Source organism: Jatropha curcas, chromosome 6, assembly GCF_041381405.1.
Source record: "Jatropha curcas cultivar XTBG-Jc1 chromosome 6, XTBG_Jcur_1.0, whole genome shotgun sequence".
NCBI lineage: Eukaryota > Viridiplantae > Streptophyta > Magnoliopsida > Malpighiales > Euphorbiaceae > Jatropha > Jatropha curcas.
In genome coordinates this window covers 5,225,472-5,239,946 of record NC_143156.1, presented here as the reverse complement: position 1 = coordinate 5,239,946, position 14,475 = coordinate 5,225,472, and the positions used below count along the sequence as shown (strand labels likewise).

Sequence of the window (14,475 nt, the reverse complement as noted above, 5' to 3'; positions counted from 1 at the left end):
ACACATAAGTTATGTTACTGATGTCTTTTGATGGAAATATGAGAAACTGTTAATAGGTTAATTATCCACCTAATAACTACATCAATTATATATCTCCAAAGTGATCTATGTTTATTTTTCTATCTTTCAAATTTTGGTTTTAACCAAATGCGTATAATTGCAACTAATGGGACTTTTGGGCATAATTGTAAGTTTTTTAAAAGGTCCTAATTCTTGTGGTTCAAACTTAAAATCTCTAACGATTCACTTTTGTCCAATAAGGAATTTAGACCATAAAAAAAAAAAAAAAAAGCTAATTCCAAGGCCATTTTTGTAGTGACCTACTTTTCTCCTGGGTTAATGCATGGTTGTGGTTCTTTCTCTTTTTTTTTTTTTTTTTTTTTTTTTTTTTATGTGTATAACCAGGAGGTGTAATCACTTTGGGTCATCAAATGTAAAAATTTTTGGCCTCCCAGCAAAGTGCGCTTCCCAGGGATCGACTTGTGTTCTCACCCTGTTGAGGATTGAGGTTGCTTACCACTCCAACCAACACCTTATTGATATTCATATAGACTAGATGAGTGTTATCCAAAGATTCAATCCTACCAAACATTGACCTACTAGCTATTTTAATGAAAGCACTAGGAAATACAAATACCTATACACCATATCCCTGCTGCTGGAAACAAAATGGCTGTCAGAACAAGAGCAGTCTCCCTCCAATTGTTGACATAATCCTGTAAGATATTTCCAAAGTTTAGTAACTAAAGTTGTCGATACAAGCCATATGCAAGTAAAATATTGAGAACGTAAAACCCCAAATCAAAAGCAACTCTGTAGCCATCATTTTCTACATGGCCACAAACAATGCAATATCAAAATTATATATATACGTGTGCTGGCCATCTTCATGGTAATTTTCTCTGCATTTGCATTTGCTTCTATTTCCAAGTATGGTTTTAGAAGAAAGAAAAAAAGTCATGCTTCTTTCTTCAAAATTCATGCATATCCTATTGGCGTTCTTTTACAAACAATAGTTTCACAGTGGCAAAGACATGACCATTGAAGCAAAGACAACAAACCTGGAGGACGCCAACAAGGGGGGAGGAAGGCACATCTCCAAAGATATGAATTGAAACAGTAGAAATAGCCATAGATAAGGGTCTCATACTCGGTGCAACACAATGAAGACAAATGAAATTTACAGGACCCTGCACAAATACCATGGATTTTATGCTGCGAGAAATGTTTCAAATTGTGAACATTAACATGTAATAACTTGTATTGGAGAATTGAATGGTGCAAGCAATTGAGAGGAGGTCATTCTTGCTTAAGAAAAGGAATACCTGAGTTGCAAAGACAAGCAGTTCCCCAATTGCGAAGAGAGCAAGAAAAATATACATGCTCTTGAAACAGAAAGCAGTGAAGCAAAATATTGCCCCAAGAAATGTAGCAGCAGAAAGAAGCTGTAAAAGGATAGAAGATATTCAGAGACAATCTATGACTTGGAATCAGATATTCTAAACAGTTGAACTATAGTGCTTTGTGACATTGTAATGTAGGCAAACTCAACCGGACTATACCTTTCTACAATGATAAAGCGAGCAAAATCTCATGATAATGTAGGTCAGCAAATACCATGAAGGTAATCAATCATTAGTCATATTACACCTCATTCAGCATCAGTGAGCAGTGTATGTTTGTTAAACTAAGAATCTTAGTTTACTAGCTGAAACAACATTATAGAGACTAGCAATGACAGCTCACTTTTTAATCTCTCACATCCATTGCTAACTGTTTGAGGGGCTACAGCCCAAAACCATTTCATAGTTGACAGAAAACCTAAAAAAGACTTAAGATTGTCAGTAGATCCACAAGAACGATAAGGCTTAAAAAGCCTTCTCCTTCAATAAGCCATAAATTATTGATGTTCATGATTATCTAAACTCTCTCCCGCATCCTTCATCCAGAAAAAAAAAAAAAAAAAAAAAAAAAAAAAAAAAAAAAAAAAATTCTGAAGTAACATGATTGTTGACTTCATGAAAGCATGTACCTTAAAAGCATTAGGGATTGTCGAAGTCATGAAATCCAAAATATATCCGCCTGCTATTGTGCCAAGTATTCCACAAACTATTGTAATTCCTCCAAATATCATATCTGCATTGGTCTGCCAAAAGAACATGATTTTAAATGAGGCAGCTAGCTACTTCACCAAACCTTTTCTTGTCCTAACCCATTTTTTGCCAATTTAATGAAATTACTACCTTTTATGAGATTACAATGTGAGATTAAACAGAAAAAGAAAAATAAATCAAATTCTAAATGTCAAAGAAAAATATTACCATTTTGTAGATATTATAACCAGCCTTAGGGCCCCAATATGAGTATGCACCAATGACGAAATTGTATGCTATGTAGCCTGAGAAAACAGAAGGCCAGGCTCAGAAAATTGGCTCATAAACACATAGCCAATGCAGCATGCTTCTAATAATGTTTTTACATCTAAGCTGTCCTCTAAGAATCTCATGGGAAATAAATCCATAAACTGGCTGACTGTAGTTTAATAATAAATGTGGTCAAAAGCTAAACAGAAGCATCAGAGATGTATTGGACGACAATGAAATTACTTCCAAAACCTTTACATAATTATCCTTAAATAAAATTTGAAAAAAAAAAAAAAAAAAAACTAAGAAAATATATTTATTCTGAATAAACCACAAGGGTGAGAAAGAAAATACCTAGAACGTTCACAACAAAGACCTTCTCAGCCAAAAGAATTTTCATGTCTTTCATAAACCTTGAGAATTGATTCAAACCAATGGCTGTGTACCTTGACCTGCAATCAATATTACATCCAAAAAGCTTAAATACATATTACACCCATCAGCATTCATACACATACCAACTTAACATTAACAAATAAATTTAAACCGAAGTGTTAGACAACCTACAAAGCAGATGGCACATACAACTAATGACTAATAATATTTCATGGAATACATATGCGAGTAGTATAAAAATCACTTTGAACTAATGTGTAAATACGAGATAAGGATAAGTAACCTCACGTGCAAGACTGTTTTGAGCCTTTACCATCTAACTCGTCCTGAACAGATGGTGTGCCACCTTTACCAGTTGAAATTTCGGCATCTGTATTAGCATTAAAACAGATTAATAATGTCTTGCTACCTAGAAATAAACTCTTTATTTATAAAGGGACTAAATTATACCTATATTTTACTGGTGAAATTAATTTCTTATACTGAATGCTAAAGTGGCATGTAACAAAAAAAAATCCCAAACAAACTCTTTTGAATAGGGAATAATGTGATAAGTCATTTAATTGCCCACTTATTATGCTACCTTAAGTACACAAGTGTAAAGTAACATACTAGACTATGATATATGCATCCACAGGATTATTTGCTTCAAATCCACCATATGTAGGGAAATCATAGTTGATCAGTAATGTGGCTCAGTTCATCTAAAATTAATTCAACAGTTTATTGAAAGAATCAAACTTTGGAAGAGCAGATATGCTATCTAAACTTTTCAATTGCAACCTCCACTTGAAGTTTTAAAATGCCTCATTAAGATGATAAAAAAAATTTTAAGAACTACATTAATGCAAATGTAGCAATATGATTGAACAGGATATTAGAAAATATAATGAAGTATACACATACACGTACATTCAACCACTTTAAATGTCCTGGTAGAACACATGAAACTTCATCTGTTCTACATCTATTAAGTAGTGAATTTGCTAAAAGGAAAACAAAGTAAATGCACAAACTATATTGAATGATATGATGCTATATTGTCATAAAACACAGCACCTTGAACTTCTGAGCAAGTTGTTTCTACAGATGCCAGTGCCTTTTTTGATTCAGCAGGAGCAAAACCTGCATTATAAAATGTTTAGACACAGATAGAAAAAGCCTTCAGCTCAAACTAAAAAGAATAATTCCAACTTCTACCTTTCAACTGTAACGGCTTCATAACATAACCTAAAACAGCAAATGGAAGCATCACAACTGCCTCTCCCCAGAATGCCCAACGCCAACTAACATGATCTCCAACCTATTAGGAACGATAAGATATGTGTTATTTTGAATCTTAAATAAATTTGAGGATAGGCAGTTGAAAGGGAATGAAAACATGACGTATTCTATAATAGCATATGGTGATGCCTTAACAGTTCTTACGGATGTCGCAAATGCATGCAAATGAGACCATAATTTATAAAAATAATCTCAAAGATCAACAGAACTAATGAATTAAGGAATGAACTTACTAGTCCACCATAAACATAGCCAACAGCATATCCAGTTGGTATGCACATGTAAAATATTGCAAGCCATGCTGTTTTCTGATACAAAAGCAGGTATTAGATCCAGGTTTGCAGCACAAAAATTAATTGCAAAGATGATGTAGCAAATCTGATTCAAGATGAGTAAGCTAAGAGTGAAGCAAATGCAAACTTACATTTAGATCTAATATCCTTTAAGATTTTAAAAAGTGCATTGAATGGAACATCAGTTTTCAACCTTCCACCAAATTCATATTGAAATCAGTGTATTATTTCTTGAGTATGTTTATCATATCATCAACAAAATAAGCGCTACTTGGAAGTTACACACCTTTCTTTACTAGTAGTGGACTCAAGTCTAGGTCCCTACAGATAAAGCTCAAGTACAAACGAAGTTCAGTGACAAGAGATGACTATCAATCTTTTACCTCAGAAATCAAACTCTGAAATTTGAGAAATACATTTGCCATATTCACATCTGACGTAAAATCCAATTTTCCATCGCCACAAATATATTACATTATGAAGCCTACATCAATGATGTGAAAACAATAAAAATAATATTCCATAAGAAGATACTTTCAACTTCATTTTGGTGTTAGGTTCATGGGTGTATGTGGTGAAATTTGGTAAATTTTATTAAGGAACAGTAGGGAAATTTCAATTTCTTGTTTTACCATATTCAAACCTAACTTTACCAACTCTTAGGTTAGCATAACAAAGCATTGCAATCCTAATTGAGTGAAAACTCCAATTGATTGAAAAGAACAACTCTAGTATAGGCTGAATACATTCTGATATTGGTTAAATCAGTAAGTATTCCAACGTCTTTTGCAAAGTTCAAGATTTTGAGACAATGAAAGCATATCTGTTTGTGAAGAGTAATAATGATATGCCATGGCTAAACAATATTAGGGATTCAGGTTGCAAAATAGCTAGAAAATTTTACATGGCATTGATGATAACAGCTAGATAGCCTTAAATGTACAGATAATAATTGGATTACCACGTGAAATCAACAAGCATCTCCCCAGCAGCAAGCATTAAAATACAGCATAGCCATATATGTCAAACTGAATTAGTTGACATGTCAAATGCCAGAAGTTGCATAGTTTTCCAGCCATTCCTATGATAGAGACCGCACACTCATTTTACATACAAATCTGATGCTCCATTCTGGAGCAAGTGAAAGTGAGGTGAAGAAAGAGGGGTACTGAAAGTTGACGGAAATCAATTGCTTCTCATTTTTTTTCAGAAAGGTAAGGTGAGAGAAGGAGAGCAAAAAAAGGTTAATGTTTTTTCTCAGGCTCACCAAATATCAATCATTATAGAGTTCAGAGATAGGTGGGGGAAAATCCTCAGTGTATTTGTAATTAAAAATTTATCATTAGTATTTCTTTCTAAAGTGATAAGGATAAAATTATAATTACAATTTCAACTTTTAAAATTTCATTTCCTTCTCTCTTTCCATTTCCTCTCCCCAACATTTCTACCTGTTACATACGAAAGAGGATAAATATAAAATCTCCTCCCTCATTTTGTCTCTCCCTAATCTACCTTCTTTTCTAAACAAAGGGTGATGTGTTTCAGTTATATACAATAAACACTGCAAGCAAAATAATTTAAAACTTCCATAGCAAAACCAAAGAAAAGGAAACCTGAGCCAGAGGGGCATTATCATCAATAAATGGCGCTGCAAGACTAATAAATGAAGCCTCACCAACACCAACAAACCTAGGAACGACAAGCAAAAGTGTTAACCAGTTTACTTCTGCTGTGAAGATATTAAAAGAGAGAAAATAGGTAATCTACTTACATGCGGCAGATTATTATGGACCAGAAATTAAATGAAAAACCACAACCAACTACAGCAAGTGTCCAAACTGATAATCCAACTCCAATTAGCCTAAATGGATTAAAGCTGCAAAATATCATATATGAATCAGGATTCACTGAAGGTAAATCTACGAGAATAAGTAAGATTCTAATATTTCTTGAAATTCCAAAACTATGGGGAAAACAATTTTTTCCCCCTTTAATCCTTGTGAGTAACAGAAAAATAAGCATGGAGGTGAAAAACCTCAAATTATGCCATATCATGGTAAAAGAAACAATTGAACATGATTTTAGACTTGCATCAAACTTGACACTGAGAGTTTGAATGCATAAAATATTATAGATGACTACTTTTGAGCCCAATTGAACTTTAAATTTTGTGCATTATTTGAGAGAAATTTTAAGAAAAATTTTCCTTTTACCAAAAGGATTAGACTTCACAATCCACATATATTAGATATACAAATTTGCGATCACCAATTCAAAAACACACAAATGCACAGGCAAACCTGCAAAGAACCTTTTGCGATTGAAGTCCATCATGAAGACTACATGACCTAAATATGCTGCAAGCACAAGGCTCAGTATTGAAGCTCTGGCATCAGTGATGCTTACAAGCATGACACCGGGAATAACATTAATAACCTACTTCTTTGGATTGCTTTCCCACAAATAAAGGCACAATTAAATTTCATAAAAAAAAAAAAAAGGTTTCAAGCAGTTCAAGTTATCATGGTTCTCCGCAGTCATCATTGACATAAAAGCAACATCCGACAAAAGGATTATATTTTATTTGATAAATGGCCACCTGCTCATGTAATTTTATTGTTTTATCTTTCTCCATACTATTATTTGATAAATGGACAATTTTCTATTCCATCTGTCCCTCCACAAAATAATTTTTGAATTGGAAGATAACTTTACACCGAGCCTAAGTTTCTGGAATAATAGAGTCAACAAGAAGTGTCTGAAAATCGTTACTTCTTTGCTAGTGATGCAAATATTGGAGAAGCAACAAGAAGTCCAACCATGAAAGCAGATGATAAAAGTCCATCTTCAAAATTGTTTAAATTGAAGTCCCCCCTGTGCAAAAGGAGACATAATTAGGTTAAAACTGTTTGAGTTTCAGCAACTGGTATGTATCACTGTCACTGCTCAACAAGTGGGTGGAAGCTAAAGGAAGCATAATTCTGACACTAAATTCCACATAAATTAAGAATAAATAGGAAATTAGAGGAGCATCAAACATGAAAAATTTACAATTTAAAAGTTCATTATTTTGTGGGTTGCTAAATTCAGTTATCATTGGCAGACTGGAGTGGATGGACACCAAATCAGAAACGGGTTTCTCAGTCTTCACAATTTCAGCTTCCCCGTAAGCGTAAGGAAGAAAATATTGCCAAGTCCTTCTACAATTACTTTACTTTCTCATTTTCATTTTGGGTTAATTTGGCTGTGACTGGGGTTCAAACTTCCAACTTCATGGCTTTGAAGATGACTTCAGCACTAGTAAGCCAAAGCTCATTGGCACTTTTAACTTTTATATATATATTGTCAAATATTAAAGATATACAACTATCCTTGACCTCTCAGTTAGAATAGTTTTTTTAACACAGCACCAGAGCTTCTTTGACTGAGTGGGGGAAACTTTGAATCCTATTTACCCTTTTGGTATAGGTCAACTTGTGTTGTCCATGCACTCATACCCAACATTGAAAGGAAGGATTTTAGAACACTAACCCTACTTACTATGATCTATAGCAACCATTTAGACTGAGTGATTTAGATCTTATCTAATAATATTATGAGGTCAAGAAAGGCATGCTGCCTGGGAAAGGATCTCCTTATGAAATCAAGATTGTAAACCCCTCAATTCCAATCAAGTAATTTAAGTCCATTATGAAGTCCAACAAAAGGTCCTCTACCTAAGAACTAAATTAAAAGCAAGGCATGTCTTTTGGACAAAGTGGTTTAAGTCCACTATGAGGGGTCATTAAACCTACCACCATCAAGATTGTAGAAAAAAGTAGTGGGCACTAGCCTAAAATGTTTTAGAGGTCAAAACGAAAGCTTCCAGGTAAGTCTTACTGTATTCCACTGCCAGATGTGCATGTACCACTTTTCGAGCAACTTCTGCGACTCCCATTAACACCATTACTTGCTATAGCTCCTCGATCAATGTAATTTATCAGGTTGATAACGCAAAAGACGACTAGCAGCCTGAAAAGAAGAGCAATATAAAGCATATTAAGACACCTATTTAGCAACAAACTTCAAAACATAGATCTTAAAATTTGCAAATCATAATAAAGAAACAAACAATCACAACACAAAATTTCACAATGCCAGCCAGAATACAAAAATAGGGTACCAAAACGTGATTCTGGTATAAAATTTAGCGTGAATTCCAGCCAGAATACAAAATTAGGGTGTCATTAATAATTTCTAACAAACACTAATCAACAAAATGTTGAATGAAATTCTATATTTGCCATTACATTTCCTCCTTGGTTTTTTTTTACAAAGTTTCAAAACTTAATCACATAGTTTAGATTCGCTTATTTTCATCTTGAGTTCACCTAACTTAGAATAATTAAGTCAGCCAGTCGAGAAACCAAAAAATTACTAACAATAATCAAACCCACCCCCCCCCCCCCCCCCCCCAAAAAAAAAAAAAAAAAAATCGTAAACCCATATGTGCATTACCCATTCAAAGCATGAACACCCAAAAAGAAGAGAAAAGATCCAATTCTTGTTTCAAATCCCAAAAGACCAAGAAACACAGACCAAAAACGGCCAATTTAGGAATCAAAACAGCGAGTTAAAGAGGAACCTTTTTGGGGTAAACCAAGAGGGAGTAGGAGCAGACAATGAACTTGAGCTTTTGGCCATCTGAGTTTCAACTGATGGGCTTGGCTCATCAGACGAAGACGGCTTTGTTTCCTCGGTTTCTTCTTGTGCCATGAAAGAGATATAAAGAAATATCTTATTGAAGAAACAACCACAGCTACTTGGCCTTTGAATAGTAGTTAAAGAAAGTTAACTACTTTTCCATCACTCTCTCAAGTCTCAATGCAGAAGAGTGTTTGTCTTTTATTGAAAATGAGTTTTTAACATTTTGCATTTCTGTAATCATTTCATCAACATAGAAAAAGCTTTTACCTCCAAGATGAAATTTTGAGCTGTAAAAAAACTGCCTCTAATCGGATTTGGTTATCTCGGTAACAAACTGACGCGTATCTCTGTTTAGATTCAGGTAAAGTTGTTCTATTCCTTGACTTTTGCTATGCCTACGAGTCCTGGGACAGGGATTCAGAGCTGCTAGCGCAAAAGCACTATCTCAATTTGACAGAAGTAAATAATTTTTTTTTTTAGAAGACTTATAGACTGAAATAATACTGTAAGTATATAAAAAAATAATTTTCTCCTCAATTCATAAAGTTGATGAAAATTTTTATATGCAGATACTCAAATTCGATATTCAATACTTTCTACCCATGAATTGATTGAAAAACAATTAAATAATATCTTTATAAGGATAATGCATTAAAATATTATATTATTTTACGGGAATATTGAGATATTATGTTGGTTATTTTTTCTATTCATTGAGAGTCAAACGAGTAGAAATAACACTTGAAATTATACAACAAAATTCGAATTTGATATCTCTTATTCTTTATATAATTGAAAATTTTATAGATGAACATTTGTAGTGTGACACGGGAATAAACTGAGACATGAATATTTTTTATACACCTAGGAAGCTAATTTGTTTAAATGAGAATTTTATAGTTCCGGAGGCAAAAATTCATATGATTTATTATAATTATAATTACTGAGGGAGATGATTTGAGATGGTTTTATAAAGTATCTGTAAATTGCAGTTGGAAATTGATGCATTCTGGTGAGTGTTTTCTTATAACGTGCCTGTTGCTTTTGTCAAAGAGTTGTTGTATGTTAGTTCTGTGAAGATCTATCACTTACTTATGAGTAAACGATGAATTATGTTTTAAGAAACGCATGATGATGCTTAATGATAAACATCAATTACATCAATGATCTAATTTTTAATTAATGATAAACATTAATTATTTCTTTTGCTTTTTTTTTTTATTTAGATATAATTTTAATTTTGATAAGTTAATTTAAGTATTTACATATGTTTGATTTTCTTCCTGGTTGTAAATATTGTTTTTATTTTGCTAGTTTCAACATGAGATGAAAAATGGAAGAATAAAAGAATTTTAATGTATATTTTTTTTTTCTGTCTGAAAAAATGATTTATGGAAATAATCAACCGTCAAAGTATATAAATTTCATATAATTTTACATGACTTATATTTATAATTTATTTTGTAATTTTTACTATTTTCCTTGAAATTTTACATTCTTATTTTAGTTATAATTTTATTATTTTTCTTGATATTTGAAACAAATCACAAAAACTACCATAGCAGAAAAACTCAATAAAAGAAAAAATCATGAACTTTGAGTGTGTTTCAATTTTAACTTATTCTTTTTTATTTTTAGTAATCAAACGTATAAACTTTTTGTTCAACTTATTTTGTGATTTTTGAACTTGGGCTTTATAGTTTTAGGAATGGGCTTAGGGTTTCAATTATTTAATTTGGCATTTAGTTAATTATAATCGAATTAACATTATTTTATTTTATGTACTTAATTAATTAAAAGAAAGAAATAAGGTAATGAAGTGGGTTGCAGTTCAGTAAAACAAGGGAGCACTCGTTAACAATTTTTAGCGGTTATTCAAGTACAGAAAGTGCGAAATCAATGAGCTAATGATAAAAAGTGATTTAGTAAATTTAATGATAAATGCATGAGGAATTTATAAAAGAAAGAAAGAAGCACCATAAAAAGAGCCCAAAAATTCTCTGATAAATCCAATAAAAAAAATCAACTCTCCACGAATCAATTAATTTATTTTCCGAGCATTGTTTATTTACATTTTCTATTATTAAAAGCTATATTTCAATATAAAACTACTAATTCATTTTGAAATTTAGACCCCGAATATGAAAAATAATTATGGTATTTAATTAATTTTTGTTTATAATATTAAATTTAGTCATTTTTATTATTTTTGTAAAAGTTATCTAGTATTTATAAATCTTCTATTTTTAATTATATTAAAAATATATATTTAAAAAATATTACATACAAAATCTCATCGAATCATATTGAACCAAGATAATTAAATCAAGAGTAGTTCTAATAAATTTAGAGTACAAAAGAAGAAATACTTTCACTTATATGATAAAAAAATATAAATTTTATTTCTTTAAACGGCAAAAACAATAAATTAAAGATTTAAACAAAGAATCAAGTTGGAAGTCGAAGATGATGATTTTTTTTTTCTTCTCTTGATTAATTATGTAAGTGAAAGCAATATTTATTTGTGTTGTGTTTAAAAAATAAAATAAAATAAAATCACTAACAGTCATTGTGATAAAAAAAATATTAATATTGGTTTGGTGCCTTGAACTGAATTTTGGGCCATCTATGGGGGCCCTAAAAATGGCTTGCTCAATGAGTATCAAAGACATAGTTGAATGTCATTCTCAAAAAAAAAAAAAAAAAAAAAAAAAAAAAAAAAAAAAAAGACATAGTATGTAAACTTAACGACTAACCAATATAAAATATTTCCAACGCCAAGCCAAAATTAAAACTTTGATCATTCTATTCTAACAGTATGTTTTCTCCCTTGTCTTTCTTTGTTCTTGTTTTTCCTTTCCTCTCTAAATTAATTTGTAATTTAGGATAAAAGTTGTAATGAATTTTCTACTTTAATTAATTTGAATCGAAAATAAAAATTCAAGAGGAAATTTTAGTGTTGAAGTTGATGATCAATCTCCTTTTATTAAGCAAGACTAAATAAAAAATAAAAAATAAAAAATAAAATTTACTATTATTTGGATTCAATTGTTGGTATTTTCACTTTAATTTAACTTTAATCAATTGAATTTTTGGCTGAAAATTAAAATCTATAATCAAATCACCATATTCTTTACTTAATTAGTGTGATTATATAAGTTTGATCATAAAATAACTAGGATCGATGGTATATATGAATCGTTTGTCTTCATTCTACTTTATTTATAATTAAAACCACAATAAATCAAGAGACCAATTTAATCGGTTTGATTACTCTCAAAAAAGAAATCCAATTAAATAATTGGTATGTGTTATTCTCTAATTTGTGTGGATACCGATAGGTAAATCTTAGAATAAATTATCTAAATAATATATATATATATTAAAATCTTAATTTTTATTATTAATCATAGTTATTCAGATTTGGACTTGGACCTGAGTAATATGAATATGTTGAAAGATTAGTACTAATTAATTAACTAACTTTTATCTTTATAAATTTAATTTAAACAATTTGAAATTCTTGTGGTTTCGAGACCTCTCACTCCATACATAAGCGAGAAGACCAATTATATCACACCTGATTGGCTACTAAGCTAATTTTAAACATAAATAGACAATCAATTATAATTAAATATAAACCCACATGTATTTCGATTCAAACTCTAATTTATTACTAAGCAAAATTAGTTATTTTTGTATTTGTGAACTCATTTAATCAAAATATTAAAGGGAATAACATTTTATAACTCATTTTCTTAAAATCTAAATATCAATATAAAACGCATGTTATCGAAAATTATAAATTTTTTAATTAAAATATTAATGCTTCGTTAAAAACTGTTCCAACAAGGCCTAATATATATATATATATATATATATATATATATATATATAATGCTAATACATTAGAAGATATGTATAATTTCTCTTAGAACATACCAGCTTTTAAATTAATATTATATATTGTAATCAAAATATTATTTTCTCTTAAATTGACAAAAACATGAATATAATTCATATGGTACGTAGCGTTGTAGCACAAAGTTTCCCTTGTTTATCAAGTGCAATGATAAACACCAGGAGTTTATGTGTTTCCAGCTGATATACCAAAGAATTTTAATTTGAACAGTAGTTGTTTAAAGATAAACAGTGTCCGTTTTAATCTGAACAGTAAATGAACAGTTTATGTTTATGAACAATCAAGAACAATATTTCTGATGTGGAAGATCACATAGAGGTGCAACCACAGAGCATACTTATACAAAATAATATTTATCAATTAACTCAACCAATTTTAATTAATGATATTTTAATTAAGGTTGAGGGTTCCTGCAACCTTAGCCTGGGATCCCCAGAACTAAGTCAGAGTGTGGAGGGAGAAGAGAAGAAAGCCTTTAACAGGGCTTAATAGTAGCAATTTATAAATTTAAATAAATAAATAACTTTATTTAAATTTGAAATACAAATTTAAACTTACAATTTAAAAGTTTACAATCCAGACTTCGAACGTTGAATGCTTACAAAGAACTTTGGGGGAGAGGATGAGAGAGTGTTTAGTATATTGTTATACAAGCTTATGCCTTCACAAGAGGATAGGCTCCCTTTAAATAACATAGAAAAGAATCTTTACTATTCTACTTTTACTATTTATGAACAGTGCTTGGTCTGCCACCGAATCTTGAACAGTGTTGACCTTTACTGTGGATGAACAGTTGTTGGTCTGCCACCGAATCTTTACTGTTGATGATGCGTTGGCTTTTCCTGTAGAAATAGTGGGTTAACTTTTACTATTGCATGATAGTGAAATAAGGTTTCACCTGCCTTTTACTCAGATGAGGACGATGTGTCCTTCTTTTTCTTTTCTTTTTTCTTTGCTTTGCTTTTTTGTTTTAATTTTTCTTTTGCCTTTTCAGCTTTACTTTTGACTATAATGGATTCAAACATTTCATCATTACTATCTTCGTTGGAGGATAGTGGGAATGATGTTGATGAGGAAGAGGAAGCCATGTCAGCCCACTTCTGTTTGCTTGATTTAGATATTTTACTGGAACAGTCTGCCGGCTTTTTACTTGATGAGGGTTTTACTGGCGAATCAGAATCTGTTGAAAGATGCTGAAGCATTTCTTGACAGATTCTTCTATATTCATCTGGAGTTTTAGCAGCAGCTAACCTTGCTTGACACTGTGCTTTTTGGATCCCGAAAGTCGGTTGATCTTTTAGTGCAAGAGTGGTTGCATAGGTTAATGGAGAAACCTGTTTTAATTTATCACGTATCCAGAGATCAATTTTAAGTTCCGTGGTAGAGTTCTTGAAAGATCCCCACCATTTAATCTTGTGTCTTTTTTACCAACATAGGAATCTGGTATGTTCCTACGGCATACTGAGTGTCTAAATACCATTGATATACCCAGGGCGTGAAGAAGGCCATGCAATAGTACATAAGGGAAGGA

The 14,475-nt window shown here is 31.4% G+C and overlaps 1 protein-coding gene across 6 annotated transcripts in view; it reads right to left on the bottom strand.

Moving 5' to 3' along the window:
• LOC105636000 (Major facilitator superfamily protein) overlaps positions 1-14,475 on the bottom strand; it is an 83,717-nt gene that overhangs the window by 980 nt on the left and 68,262 nt on the right. For 2 of the 6 annotated variants that reach the window (XR_016321101.1, XM_089722223.1), the window contains exons 1-15: positions 8,961-9,272; positions 8,216-8,347; positions 7,109-7,210; positions 6,108-6,212; positions 5,950-6,025; positions 4,277-4,351; positions 3,960-4,062; positions 3,819-3,884; positions 3,048-3,129; positions 2,718-2,815; positions 2,322-2,398; positions 2,033-2,146; positions 1,326-1,445; positions 1,062-1,215; positions 638-716 (exon numbers count right to left, since the gene is read on the bottom strand). Coding sequence is in view for 5 of the 6 variants with exons in the window: in XM_089722223.1 (XP_089578349.1) it covers positions 638-716; positions 1,062-1,215; positions 1,326-1,445; positions 2,033-2,146; positions 2,322-2,398; positions 2,718-2,815; positions 3,048-3,129; positions 3,819-3,884; positions 3,960-4,062; positions 4,277-4,351; positions 5,950-6,025; positions 6,108-6,212; positions 7,109-7,210; positions 8,216-8,347; positions 8,961-9,091 (1,514 nt within the window). In the remaining variant the exon portion in view is untranslated. Of the gene's footprint in view, positions 1-637; positions 717-1,061; positions 1,216-1,325; positions 1,446-2,032; positions 2,147-2,321; positions 2,399-2,717; positions 2,816-3,047; positions 3,130-3,818; positions 3,885-3,959; positions 4,063-4,276; positions 4,352-5,949; positions 6,026-6,107; positions 6,213-7,108; positions 7,211-8,215; positions 8,348-8,960; positions 9,273-14,475 lie in introns of those variants that run through there. The other 4 variants (XM_089722221.1, XM_089722220.1, XM_089722222.1 and 1 more) reach the window with 4 other exon arrangements.